The sequence below is a fragment of the Chionomys nivalis genome, chromosome 7, assembly GCF_950005125.1.
Source record: "Chionomys nivalis chromosome 7, mChiNiv1.1, whole genome shotgun sequence".
Lineage (NCBI taxonomy): Eukaryota > Metazoa > Chordata > Mammalia > Rodentia > Cricetidae > Chionomys > Chionomys nivalis.
The window spans coordinates 1,111,139-1,125,891 of record NC_080092.1 but is presented as its reverse complement, the minus strand read 5'-3'; the positions used below and the strand labels follow the sequence as shown (position 1 = coordinate 1,125,891).

General features: G+C 42.1%; 1 protein-coding gene across 3 annotated transcripts in view; it reads right to left on the bottom strand.

The window, feature by feature from the left end:
• Parn (poly(A)-specific ribonuclease) overlaps positions 1–14,753 on the bottom strand; it is a 98,472-nt gene that overhangs the window by 7,429 nt on the left and 76,290 nt on the right. For all 3 annotated transcript variants that reach the window (XM_057775557.1, XM_057775558.1, XM_057775559.1), the window contains exon 22: positions 11,504–11,672. In XM_057775557.1, the coding sequence (XP_057631540.1) occupies positions 11,504–11,672 (169 nt within the window). The remainder of the gene's footprint in view (positions 1–11,503; positions 11,673–14,753) is intronic.

Sequence of the window (14,753 nt, the reverse complement as noted above, 5' to 3'; positions counted from 1 at the left end):
CTCAGAGGTTAAGAGCACTCACTGCCTGCTCTTCCAAAGGTCCTGAGTTCAATTCCCAGCAACCACATGGTGGCTCACAGCCATCTGTAATGGGGTCTGGTGCCCTCTTCTGGCCTGCAGGCACACATGGAAGGAATGCTCTGTATATATAATAAATATTTAAAAAAAAAAAAAAAAGAAAAAAGAAAAAGACAAATGGAAGGCTTTCTTCACGCTGAGAAATGTAAGGACAGAAGTACTAAAAGAAAACCTGGGGAGTTTCAGCAGCTTAGGTATGGAACATGCTTTCCTTGTATGAGTTGCCACCCAGATCAGTCAAGATTGATAAGTCTGAATATGAAAATCTTATATATGGCAGTCTTGTGAGCAAAGCAAAAAAGAAAAATAATAAAGCAGTATAAAATACTGATCACACACACACACACACACCACAAAGGCATGTAAAGTACTCAAATGGAAGAAACTAAACGTAAAAGAAGAAACACACATATACCCATACTCCTTAAACATGTCCATAATGCTAAAGTGCAATGCTGAAATGTAGTTTCTCACCACTAGATTAGCAAAAATATCCACACACATGTGCTCTGGCCTGTGAGACCATGGGGATGGGCACGCATGTGCATGCAGATGACAGTGCAGCATCCCTGCCGGGGGGGGGGGCACCTAACAAAACAACACATGGGTACCGTTCAAGTCAAAGAGCCTGCTTCTAACAGTTCAGAAGATAAACCTCCAACAATGCAAAAATAGAAAATGCAAGACATGTATATGTGTCATTCATCACCATGTCATTTCTTTTTTTGTTGTTTTTTGTTTTTTCAAGACAGGGTTTCTCTGTAGCCTTGGAGCTTGCCCTGGAACAAGCTCTTGTAGACCAGGCTGGCCTCGAACTCAGAGATCCACTTGCCTCTATCTTCCAAGTGCTGGGATTAAAGGCATGCTCCACCACTGCCTGGCCTTAAATTATTAATGTATTAAAAATACAAAACAAAAATTAAAATATATAGATGGCCACTATAAAAATTGAAATTATCAGCATAAATTTGTTTAAAGGAATAAACAAAGACTAAAGGTAAAGCCTGGGTGTTAGCTGAAGTTAAGCCTAGTTAGGAAGTCACAGAAATGAGGCAGCTTAGGATCTATAGAAGAAAAGAAAGAATGGAGCAGAAAAGAGATATTTTTCATAAAGGTGGTGAGTCAAACTACTGAGTCAGGAAGAGTTTAGTGGCTTTCTGTTTTGTCTGGGGTTCTATTTTAATTGTTATTTACGTATACATGTTTCTGTCTGCTTGTCTGTGTGTGCATACAATGCCCACTGAGGCCATCAAATAGCATTAGAGCCCTGGAACTAGAGTTAGAGGTGTCTGTGAGCCGCCACATGGTGCTAGGAACTGAACCTGGGTCCTCTGCACAGGCAGCAAGTGCTCTGAACCACAGAGTCTCTGTCCAGACTCCCCACTTTGTTTTGTATTCTTTAGAACAAATACTAGAATACAACCAGGAAGCCATATGGGAAACACTAACCCTTAACTAAACAGCCCCACTCCTAAAGTGCCAACCTTCTCCTACAGCATCACCAGGTGAGAGCAAACCTTCAAAACACGAGCTCTTGGAAGGCATGTAAGAACCCCACCATTTCATGACATAATCAAAATTTATTTGAAATGGACCACAACCCAAGTAGAAAAGCAAAAACAACAAACCCTCCAAAGAAAACATGAACAAAATCATGACTACCTTAGGGTAAACAAACATTTTCAAGGAAAACAATCTAACTATAAAAGAAAAACAAAAGCCATAAGCAGACCATCACAGTACCAGTCTTTTCTGTTGTGATTAAAACACCAGGCTCAGGACACTGACAGAAAAAGCGTTTATTTATGGACCTAGAGGAACCAGAGTCCACACCATTTTAGGAAAAGGAGGTTCAGATGACCAGCAATACAGTGAGAGGTCAGGATTACAGCTGCTCCTATTGGTATCTAGCCTCTTCCTTTCCCGAGTGTCAAGTACCTTTTGCCTCTCTCTAGATCGCAGGTAGATTACTCACATTGCTGGGTGCTCACACATGGGGAAGTGTGGCAACAGGTAGCCATGATGGCTGAAGCAACAAGCTAAGAGCTCACACCTTAAGCCTCAAGCAAGAAGCAGAGAGCAAACTGGGAATGGTGCAATTCTTTGCTACCTCAAAGCCTCCAGAAGTGTCATACTTCCTCCAGCAAGGTCATTCTCAGACAAAATCACCAACTGAGGACCAAGCACTCAAATGGCAGAGCCTATGGGAAGCATTGTCATTCAAACTATCACAATCACCAAAATTAAGAGATATCATTAAATAGTCAGGTGGTGGTGGCACACTTTTAATATCAGCACTCAGGAGATAGAGGCAGACAGATCTCTAAGTTCAAGGCCACGTGGTCTACAGAGTGAGTTCCAAGAGAGCCAGGGCTACAATGTTGGTGAATATTATTTTAAGGTGTGTTCCTTTTGTGTTTATACTGTGGAACATTTGTTTAATGATGTAAAGATGTATAATTTTGTTAATGCAGCATTTGTTTAACTCAGTGAAGCTGTGATTATTTGCCTGTCTAAAACACCTGATGGTCCTAATAAAAAGTCAAACAGCCAATAGCAAGGCAGGAGAAAGGATAGGCACTGAAGTCATACATCACTGGTGGGTGGTAAAATGGCGCAGCCACTTCAGAGATTGTTTTTGTTTCTCCAAAGCTTAACAAACACATAAATGTCATACACCTATTCCATAATCCTGTAGGGGAGACCTAGCCAATCACCTTGCTTGTAGGGCGAGGGTCCCCCGAGGATAGTTTTTATTTATAAAGATTGTGGGCGTACTCCCTGCCTTCCCTTCTGCTTTCCTGTTCTCCGCTGGAACCTCGGGCTCTGTAAGTTTTTCCTAATTAAAGCTGAATATTTTATTATAATTTTTGTCTGCCTTCATTTACACCGCTACATTTTGGCGCCCAACGTGGTGCTTTTCGGACACCCGCCCCGAATCAGAGCCTCCCGGGGGGCGACCGCTGAGAGCCAGAGGCTCCCCCTCTCCGGAGGCCTCTCCCTCCACACAAATTGTACCCTCTCAGCACAGCTCCTTGCCCGTCTGCTCTGCCCGACTACAGCGGCAGAAGCAGCTGAGCTTCTGAGTCACTGAGCATCTGCAGCAACTCAATTTTTCCTGGCGCTTGCTAGAAAGTCGGCAAACAGAACTCCTGAAGGGCGACTTGGCTCCGCCCACCATACTACTGGGCTGCACGGCTTGGTGGATCGCTGACTCAGCCCCGCACAAGTCTGTGCGGGCCCCACCCTGCCCGCCAGACTTGCTCAGGTCTAGCACAGTGGTGCAAGCGCCTCTGTATCCCCCCCCCCCCCCCCCGCCCCCAGCACCTAGCAGTAAAACAGCGTGATCAGTACACAACGCCACTCCGCGCATGTGACTGCTCTGCGTCCCCTCCCCGCTCTGCGTCCTGGTCCCCTCCCCGCGGGTGGCTGAGTCCGGCCTTGGCCCCGATTTCCTGGCCCTCCCGCCTGCTATTTATGCTATTTACTGTTAATTTTCGCTTTTGAGGATTCCTTTCAGACTGGCTCTGACTTCTCGGTCACGTGGACTCAGGTGCACTTCGCCATCTACTGGCAAGAAACAGTCGTTACAGGTAAAAATTTCTTTTATACACAAAAATAAATACAGATTTGATTGAAAACATTACCATTCAAGACTTTAACAGCCTTTTTGATTGTACCATGTGGGAGATTTTACAAGAGGTATCTGTCACCCCACATCTATGGATCTTTCTGGGATTCGTAGTTTTCCTTGGTATATATGGTTTGATAATAGAAATATGATAAAGTCTTTACGAGATGAATCCAGGATTCTTAAGGCAGAGGTTGAGCGCTTCAAAACAATTGAGACTGACAACAATCTCCTCAAGAATCAGTTTGAAGTTCTCCAGGAAGAGAATAGATCTCTGTCTAACATGACTCGGTCACCTGAGCAAAATTTGGAAAAGGTACAGGCTGATGTTAAGGAAAAATTCATTACTATGGAAGAGGGAACAGCTGATTTGGATCGTAAGCTTTGGTCCCTTTCTGTAGGAACTGAAACATTAACTGAGAGAATCAAAACTGCTGAATGTGACAATCGGATTTTGTCTAAAGGTTATGAAAAACTGACAGACAGATTATCAATACAAGAAAGCACGGTTCATGCCATGAAAATTATGTCCAAAGATGAGATGTTATCTCTTATGGACAAACTTCATACCTTAGAATCCTCAGTGAAGGCTTTGGAACATAATTCTGGACAGGAGATTCAGACATTGCAGAAGGCAATGGTGAACAGAATGGAAAAGATTGAGGAATTTCTAAATTCTGATGAAGAGGAGCTGGGGTAGAAAGGCAAACTTTAATTCCATCTGTCTCTCTGGGACAATTCTCACAAAGCTCGACCTACAGCTCTAGCTGCATTTCCAGTAATAACAACAAAGTGATTGGTTCCAGAAACCCTAGGGTCATCAAGGAAGATACATGGGAGCCTGTCCGTATGAATGATCTCAAAGAAATTAAACAGGCTGTCATGACTTTTGGGATGCACGCCTCCTTTGTTACAGAGATGCTGGAATCTTGGGCCACAACAAACAAAACTATGCTCTTTGACTGGCTACAATTGAGTTCTGCGGTCCTTGAGAGTGGATCGCAATTGAAATGTTTATTCAGGCAAGAGGCTAGACTTTTAGAACAGCAGGAAAGAGCGAAGGGAATTGACAATTCCCTAGATAAAATTCTAGGTGAAGGGCTCTTTTCCGACCCTCAGGGACAGGCTAATTTGGATGAAAACACACTCTCCATATGTACTACAGCAGCCTTAAGAGCTTAGAACAGGGTGTAGACCCAGGACAGAAATTGGAATCATTTGTCAGAGTTAAACAGGGTCAGAGAGAACCCTTTAGTGACTTTTTACAGAGACTAAGTAAGGCTGTACAAATAGGGATATCTGACCCAGAAGCAAGACGTATAATGATTGAGTCTTTGGCTTATGAAAATGCAAATGTGGAATGCAAAAGGATCTTGGGGCCTTTAAAGCTCAGATCAGTGCTCTTAGAATAATGGGTCTTGCATACACTGAATGTTGATACATTTGACTATGGCACTGAAGCATGGGTAGAAGAAGCAATTTCCAGTGGTAAAAGGAGACACCAGAATACCAAATGTTTTAATTGTGGCAAAATGGATCATATGAAAAGGAACTGTAGACAACGGATTTCCAAAAATAACAATAATGCATCTTCTAGAAATAACAGAAATAGGAGGACTCAGCCTTCAGGTTTATGTACAAGATGTGGGAAAGGCAGGCATTGGACGAATGAATGCAGGTCTACAAGAGATAGACAAGACATCCTGTTACAGACAGGAAACGTGAGGGGGGGCCTCACAGGCCCCCATGGCGAATATGGTTCAGTCATTTCCAGTTACTATAGAGAACGTGACTCGTCAGGACAATTAGGAAGCCCCATGCCCACTGTTACAAGCAATAATGATCTGAAGAATGAGTTCCATGTGTTTTGGCAAACTTCTATAAATGATCAAAGACCAAAGCTAAAAGTGTGTGTAAATGGCATTTTTATTACTGGCCTGCTGGACACAGGTGCGGATGTAAGTATCATTACCCAGAATCTTGGCATCCGTATTGGCCTCTTCAGAATGTAAATGTTCAGCTCCTGGGAATTGGAACCCTATCTCGAGTAAGGCAGAGTACGAGATGGGTTGAATACATAGGGCCAGAAGGACAAATAGGAAAACTAAGGCCATATGTAGCCAATATTGCAGTGAATTTATGGGGTTGTGACCTATTACATCAATGGAATACCCAAATTAACATTCCTGCTACTTCTAGAGCCTATATTTCTGAGAATAATATTAAAAGATATTATAGAAGGAGAAAACCAGTCATTCAGGCTGTACAAGAACACAAAATAATTGACGTCCCTTCAGAGATACCAACAGCCTTGCCTCTAAAATGGTTGACTGAGAAACCAATATGGACAAAGCAATGGCCTTTAGCTGAGGAAAAGTTACAGGCTTTAGAACAGCTGGTACAAGAGCAATTAGATGCTGGACATATAGAAGAATCTACTAGTCCTTGGAATTCTCCTGTATTTGTGGGTAAGAAAAAAATCAGGTAAATGGAGAATGGTGACAGATCTCAGGGCCATCAACAAGGTTATTCAACCTATGGGCCCTCTGCAATCTGGAATTCCTTTGCCCTCTTTATTACCAAAAGGATGGCCTCTCATAGCTATTGATTTAAAGGATGGTTTCTTCACTATACCTTTACAAGAACAAAATAGAGAAAAGTTTGCCAGTCAGGCGGTGGTGGCGCACGCCTTTAATCCCAGCACTCGGGAGGCAGAGGCAGGCGGATCTCTGTGAGTTCGAGGCCAGGCAGCCTGGTCTATAAGAGCTAGTTCCAGGACAGGCTCCAAAGCTACAGAGAAACCCTGTCTCGAAAAACCAAAATAAAAAAAAAAGAGAGAGAAAAGTTTGCCTTCACAATACCTACTTATAATAATTCTCAACCGTCGAGGAGATACCAGTGGGCCATCCTCCCCAAGGGCATGTTAAATAGCCCCTCCCTGTGCCAATATTTTGTAAATCAACCATTGCAAATAATACGCAAGAAATTTCCCAAATCTATAGTATATCATTATATGGATGACATTTTATTAGCCAATTCAAACATGGATACCTTGGAAAGACTGAAGAAATAAAGATAGTTTTACCTAAATGGGGATTGCAGTATCAGAAGGGAGATAGTGTTAATTATTTAGGTTATAAAATAGGTTTGCAAAAAATTAAGACACAAAAGACACAAATTAGGAGAGATCGCCTACAGACTCTTAATGACTTTCAAAGACTGTTAGGAGACATTTCCAGTCTACGACCAGCTATTGGGATAACACCTGATATAATAATTCATTTGAACAAAACCTTGGACGGTGATAAAGATTTGAACAGTCCCAGAGAATTAACAGCTGAAGCAGAAAAGGAACTGACAATGATTGAGGAAAAATTACAACAGGCACATGTGGACAGGGTAAATCCAGAGCTCGACTGGATTCTCGTCATACTACCATCAAAAATTTCCCCTACAGGAATTTTAATGCAGAGAGATGATATTATCTTGGAATGGATCTTTTTACCACATAAACCAAGTAAAAAACTAAAAACTTATGTGGAAAAAGTCTCTGAGTTAATTATAAAAGGCAAGTTGAGACTTCGTCAACTAGCAGGCATAGACCCAGCAGAATTTATAGTGCCTTTCACTGCTGATGAACTAAAGAAATTATGGGAAGATAATGAACCATGGCAAAGAGCTTGTGCTAATTTTTTGGGAGACATTAATAACAACTATCCAAAAAGCAAGAGACTTAACTTCATAAAGAGAATTTCTTGGATCCTTCCTCGAATCATTCGTGATGCTCCAATAACCAGAGCCCGTACATTTTATACTGATGCCAATAAATCAGGGAAGGCAGGTTACAAATCAGAAGACTTGGGTAAGGTGGAACAAAGTCCTTATGATTCTGTCCAGAAGGCGGAATTATATGCCATTCTTATGGTGCTAAGGGATTTTAAAGAACCACTTAATATAGTTACTGATTCACAATACACAGAAAGTTATTTTACATATTGAAACTGCTGAATTTATACCTGATGATACAGAACTAACTTCATTGTTTATCCAGGTACAAGATATGATCAGGAACAGGCTTTGCCCTATGTACATAACACACATCCGATCCCATACGGGCCTGCCAGGTCCTCTAGCACAAGGTAATGCAGAAATTGATCAATTGTTGATTGGTACTGTGCTGCAGGCCTCTGAATTTCATAAAAAACATCATGTTAATAACAAAGGCTTGAAGAAAGAGTTTTCTATTAAGTGGCAACAAGCTAAGGAGATTGTAAAGAAATGCCCTACTTGCTCTTTCTACAACCAAACGCCACTGCCTGCAGGGGCTAATCCTAAGGGCACTCAAAGGAATGAAATTTAGTGTTGCACTTTGCAGAATTTGGCAAATTAAAATATGTTCATCACACCATTGATACTTATTCAGGCTTTCAATGGCCAACAGCTTTAAGTTCAGAAAAAGCTGAATCAGTAATCACTCATTTATTAGAAGTCATGGCTATCATGGGTATACCTACACAAATAAAGACAGATAATGGTCCTGTTTATGTCTCTAGGAAAATGAAACGGTTTTTTGATTATTATAATATTAAGCATGTTACAGGTATATCATACAATCCTACAGGTCAAGCAGTCATAGAAAGATCAAATCAAACTATAAAGGATATGTTGAACAAACAGAAAGGGGTGGAAAACACCCCCAGAAATAGGTTACATAATGCCTTGTTAACCTTGAATTTTCAACGCTAATGAGAAGGGAACAACGGCTGCAGAAAGACATTGGATAATGGAAAAGTCTACTGAACTAAATCAACCAGTTTATTTCAAGGATGTGCTGACCTCAAAATGGAAGCCAGGAGATGTGCTGCGTTGGGGAAGGGGTTTTGCTCTTGTCTCCACAGGAGAAGAAAAATTGTGGATACCGTCAAAATTAATAAAGGTTCGGTTTGAAGAAGAGAAGCCACTTGGAAAAGATAAATAACAATTCATTCACAAGGATGGTGATCATACTGATGGTAAGAAATACAGATAGATTGAGGGCAGGGTTCTTTTCTTATTTCCACAGGAAAACACTCATCTTCAAAGAATCTAAGAGACCCTGAATATTTAATTACTGATGGATAGAAACTAGTTACGACTCACTAAGGATCAACAATAAAACTAAACGTGTGTTGTAAGTATTAATTTTTTTATATATGTCTTATCAAACATTTCTTTATAAATATGTAGAGCTGGTTTTGGAGTTGGACTATGGCTCAGTCCCTCTTTAATCCCAAGCCTGTTGATAAGAGATATCTCAGAGTTTCTGTCTCAGGTCAGGAGCCATGAAATGGGACAGAATAAGAATAATTATGTACTTGATAAACTTTCTTTGCCTTTCCTCATATCTGTATCTTTCTTTATATGTCTGTATATGTCTTTGTTGTTAATGTTTAAATTTCCCATAACAAGCAACAAATTTTCATACAGTAATCTTTGAAGATTCCAGGATGAAGTTGGGGCCCCGCGACATCAACTCAATCTGGTTTTTATGACGTCATGAATTTTTTTTAGCACTAAAATTAGACCCTTTTTTGGTACCAACTGCACCAGACAATTTCGAATGGTGCACATTTTTGACAACACTCTGGCCGGACTTTCTTAAAACACTCAGAGGCTTGTTACAATTTTCTTAGGTCAAAGGTTAATTTGGGAATTTTACCATCATTTGCTTTCACAGGACCCCCTAAGAAGAACATTGCCCCCATGTCAGCTGGAAGCAATCTTAGAGGACGACAACCCCTCTCCCAACAGAATTTGCCCTCAGGGTTAGGGATATCATTTAGTGGTTGGTATAGGGTTGAGGGGATGGGAGAGATATTTTATGGAATTAGGGGTACTTTAAAAAAAGGGGGGATTAACTGGCTTGATGGGATGATTGGTATTTGTGAATTACTGTTTTTAAAAAAATTGTATTGGTGCTGATTCTTGTATATTGATACATTGATTATTGAATGTGAGTGCTGCTACCTCTAATTTTTGTATAAGAGTATGCTTATAACGTTGTCTATATTGTATTGATACATTTACCATATTACAATGTACATTTCTACCTCTGATATTATTTATATAATAACATTGTTTACATTTGATATGTAATGACATTGTTTACAGTTGTTTATTCTCTTAGTCTTCAAGTTAGATAGGTATTGAGAATTATATGTTTGTCATATTTATTTTTAGGATAATCAGGTTTTTTAGATACATAGAAATTATATTTAGTATAGATAGTATAATCTTCAGCCTCTTCAAAGAGCTGTCGAAAATGGCCTTTAATCTAACCTAGAATTCTGTGCCAACGAGACACAATCACTCCTGGCAACACCACTCTACTCCCGAGAGAATGTTGAGCACCAAAGACACTCCACTGGGAGCTTGTCTTCTTGGCAGAACCGGCCTTTGGGTTAAGAAAAGCCCATACCTCAACTACTGACAAAGATACAGAATATTCAAAAGTGGATGAAACAGGATTGTCTTATCTTGCCAAGACAGGGTAGGATGGTTCTAAGAAAGTTCCTTGCCTTTAATAATGGTATGTCAATTATGTTAGGCCTTAGCCAAAGTTGGTTGACTCAACATTGCAAACGAGACTTTGGGTGATTGCCCAGGTAGTCAGTTGTCTCTGTCAATTGTTGCACATTTTGGATATCTCTCGTTTGTTAAGTAATATTAATTCCCTTCTCAGATCTTTGACAGAGTTGAAGATTTGATAATTGTAGTTACTCTCTACATTATTTAGACTCTTTGAAATAGAATTTTTAGTATATTTATTATTTGTTCCTATTGTATATAGTTGTATTTGGTTTGGCTCTGTCTTATTTAGACAAAAAGGGGAGATGTAGGGGAGACCCAGCCAATCACCTTGCTTGTAGGGCGGGGTCCCCCGAGGATAGTTTTTACTTATAAAGATTGCGGGCGTACTCCCCGCCTTCCCTTCTGCTTTCCTGTTCTCCGCTAGAGCCTCGGGTTCTGTAAGTTTTTCCTAATTAAAGCTGAATATTTTATTATAATTTCTGTCTGCCTTCATTTATGCCGCTACATAATCCTCCTCCTCCTCACTCGAGAGGAAGGAAAACATGCTGACACACACATATTCACAGCAAACAGCGCCCCCCCCCCCCAAATCAACACACAAATCCCAGAAACAAGGTTTATCTTTATCTCTTTTTTCTTTAAAGAAAAGGCAAGGACAATACTACATAATTCCAGACCCAAAGCTAAACCAAAAAGGCTAAGGTAAGCTAACTTTTTGTATGAATCTCTCTGCCTACTTATTTTTGGGGCTGGGGAATGAACTCGGGGTCTTAGGCTTGCTAGGTCAAGGTTCTCTGGTCTTGGTGCCTCGGCAAAGGGAGAGGCAGATACCAGCAGGAGCAGCTCTACCCTGACCTCTCGCATTGCCGACCAGGCCCTGAACCTCTGTTTCCTTACTCATAAGATTGGAATAGAATACCTCCTGTTTGTCTTGATGGTGTTGTTGGAGTTAGTGAAAAAGTCTGGGGTCTATATAACCTCTCAAATGTAACAAACTAGAATGCTCATAAGACAGTGCAAAAAAAACACTAGCACCAAAGAGATCTGTGAATTCAAGAGCAACCAAGATTATCTCAAAATGAAGATGCACCTAATAAACAATTAAACAGTAATCAGTTTTTTACAACAATTAATATAAAAGGTATTTTCCTCCTCATTCATCAAGGAGGAACCAAGAGGGCCACCGCGGGGACAGCGCAAGTCCCAGCACAGCCAGGAGCTCACCTGTTGGTGTGGGAACAGGGGCCTGGCACAATGGGCTGCTTCCTGTCCACCTCCTTCCAGCTGTCTTCTGTCCACTTCCTCTTGACCTGCTTGTCTTCCCGCTTCTTTCCCACGTACTCAGCATAGGTCTGGATCCGGTAACTTTCAGCGTATTTGCTGGTATTAACAGCTACAAGGAAGAGAAAGAAATCCTTAGATCAGATAAAGACAGTACTTAGGAGAGGTGGCCTATGCTGACTAAGAAGTCCCAGCCCAGAAGCTGCTGGGTCTCCTCACATGGTGACAAGTCTCCCCCAGTGTGAGGGGCTTTGTAAACAGGAAAGCTCTGCAAAGGCATGACCAGAACACTGACTTCCCAGGTGTGTTTACAGCTAGCAAGACAGATTGAAAACGAAAGCAAGAAAGAGTAAACGAGCAGTCATTAGGCAATACCCGCAAATTCTCACTATTACAAATAAAGTAGTGACAAAGGCCGCAGCACACTGGTGTAGCCACTACGTCAATGCTTCAGAGATAATGTGTTTGAGTTCCACAGTTTACCTGTGTGAGAGAATGTCTTGAACAATGAGAAGCAAGGGCTGGGAAGACAGCTCGTTTAGTAAAGTGATTGCTTTACAAGCATGAGAACTTAACTTCAGATACCCAGATCTGATACTACAAAAAAAAAAAAAAAAAAAAAAAGTCTGCCATGATGTGCTGCAAATGGGCAGATAGACCCCAGAGGGCCAACCGGCCTGGTCTACATGAAACAGCTCCAGGCCAGTGAGGTGGGAGGCACCTGAGAACCAACCTCTGAGTTGTTTTTTTTTTTGTTGTTTTGTTTTGGTTTTTTTTTGTTTTTTTTTTTTAAATTCCACCTCCCATACCAATACACAATGAGAAATAAGGTCACAGAAATCAAGGGTTTCCTACAGGTCCCTCTACCGAGACAACTCCAGGTTATCCAAATGCCAGGGATCTTTGTGCTGCACTGCACTTAAATTCTAAAAACTCCACAACCTCTGACATTTGCCTAACTACCCCCCCAAACACAAACACACTTATTTTTTGGTTTTTGGAGACAGAATATCTCTGCGTAGTCCTGGCTGTCCTGGAACTCACTCTGTAGATCAGGTTGGCCAGAACTCGCAGAGATCTGTCTGCCTCTGCCTCCCAAGTGCTGGGATTAAAGGTGTGCCCTTTTTGGGCGAACCCATTTCTCGGGGGTTGATCATGTTACCTCACTCATCTCTCACTTTTGAAGACACCCCCCCACACACACACACACACAGTTCCCTACATTGCACCCTGCTGGTGCAAATGGGTGGGTCAGGGATTTTGTTTGTTTCTGGGTTTGCACTACAGAGCACAGAACCCAGGGCCTGGCTCACACACAGCAAGTGCTCTTCCCCAGAGCGCTGCTCTGGTTACTTGTGTTCCAAACCCATGTGCTCCTTCTTTGAGGAAGAGGATGGAACAAGCGGCAGTGAGATAATGAGGAGATGGGAGGCCTGTCCTGGGTAAATGGCTCCATCACAATGGGTGGCGGCTTTTGTTGCCCACTATCAGCACCTCTAATACTTGTAGGGAGATAACAACCTGGCCATGCATCTAGGAGCACATTCTCTTTGGAGGGATACCTTGCTCAACCTAGATCTAGGGGGAAGAGCCTTGGTCCTGCCTCAAAATGAGGTGTCAGACTTTGCTGACTCCCCATGGGAAGCCTTACCCTCTCTGAGGAGGAAATGGGGAGGTGGGGTAGGAGAAGGTGGGGAGGGAGTGGGAATGAAGAAATAAGAAAAGATTGTATTCAAAATTCTCAATAAGAAGAAGGAGGAGGAGGGAGGAGCCTGGCCATGCTGTTGGGGTAGTCTTGGTACCTTAGGAGCTGCTCCAGCACATGGTAGTCACGGTTTGTTCAGCTGTACCTGGCAGAGTTCATAGTAGATGCATGAATGGATGCATGAAGGCAGAAGGCAGCTGGGACAGATGAACATATAGTCCCAGGGTATGCCAGAACTGGACAATGGACCAGGCTTGGTGGCACAAACATGTAACTCCCACGTTCAGGAGGCTAAGACAGAGGAGTGGCAGCCTAAGGCCAGCTATGCTACATGGTGAGTTCAGGACAATCTGGTCTACAGGACAAGATCCTGCCTGGGAAAAAAAGAAGTAAAAGAGACTCTGGCATCCCAAGAACCTTAACCTCAAGAAAAGGAAAAGGAAGTGCAAGAGGCAGATGCTACCCACAGCCAAGGGTCGATATTTTGAAATCTTAAAATGGATCAGATTTGACCAAACTCCTCAGTACAATTGTTTGTTTCATGTCAAACTAGAAATATCTGGACATCCAAATATTAAAATAAGAAAGAGGGATGAGGAGGCATTTCTATCAATGTGGTGAATGGAAAGAAAACGGCCTCCAAAGGAAGTGGCACTATTAGGAGGTGCAGGCTTCCTGGAGGACATGTGTCACTGTAGGAGGGGTCTTTGGGGTCTCTTGTGACAGTCAGTAGACTTCCTGCTGCCTTCTGGTCAAGAGGTAGCCAGCACCACATCTGCCTGCACACCACCATGCTCCTCGTCATGATGATAATGGACTGAATCTATGAAACTATAAGCTGCCACCTCAATATTTTCTCTTTTGTAAGAGTTGCCATGGTCATGGCCAACTTAGGCAAATCACTGAGTTTCAGGTTCACAAGGGGATCCTGTCTCAAAAGCACAAAGGTTGAAGAAACATCTCTGTTGACACCCAGCTTCCACATATATGAGTACCCATGTGCACATGGACACATACTAACAAGTACTTCATTCACACCCTATGGTCACCACCCACAAAGAAAGATTTAATATACTTTAAAAAAATATCAACTTCTTTAAGACATACAGAAATTTACTTAAAGGCTTATTGTACTTTTCTATAGTAAAAGAGGAAAAACACCTCAAAGTATCAGTAAATTTTCATATTATGCAACATCTCTTCCCCAAGAAGTGGCAGGGGCTGTGAACAATCCGTGAGCTCATAACCACAACTCTATGTCACAGCAGCGCAGTCTGCAGAGCTGTGTGGTGTGATGGACCAGCACCGTCTCCCTGAAATCCCTCTTTGGTTGGAAGGTCTACACTACAGCACCCAAAATAATCCTTTCTGAGTGGGATGTGCATTCCCAAGGATATACTCAGGTCAGTATCCCCACAGCAGCTGAGGCCGTGGCAGGGCTCGAGGGCAGCGAGAGGATGTGCCCAGTGGTACTCCCTCTGCTCCCAG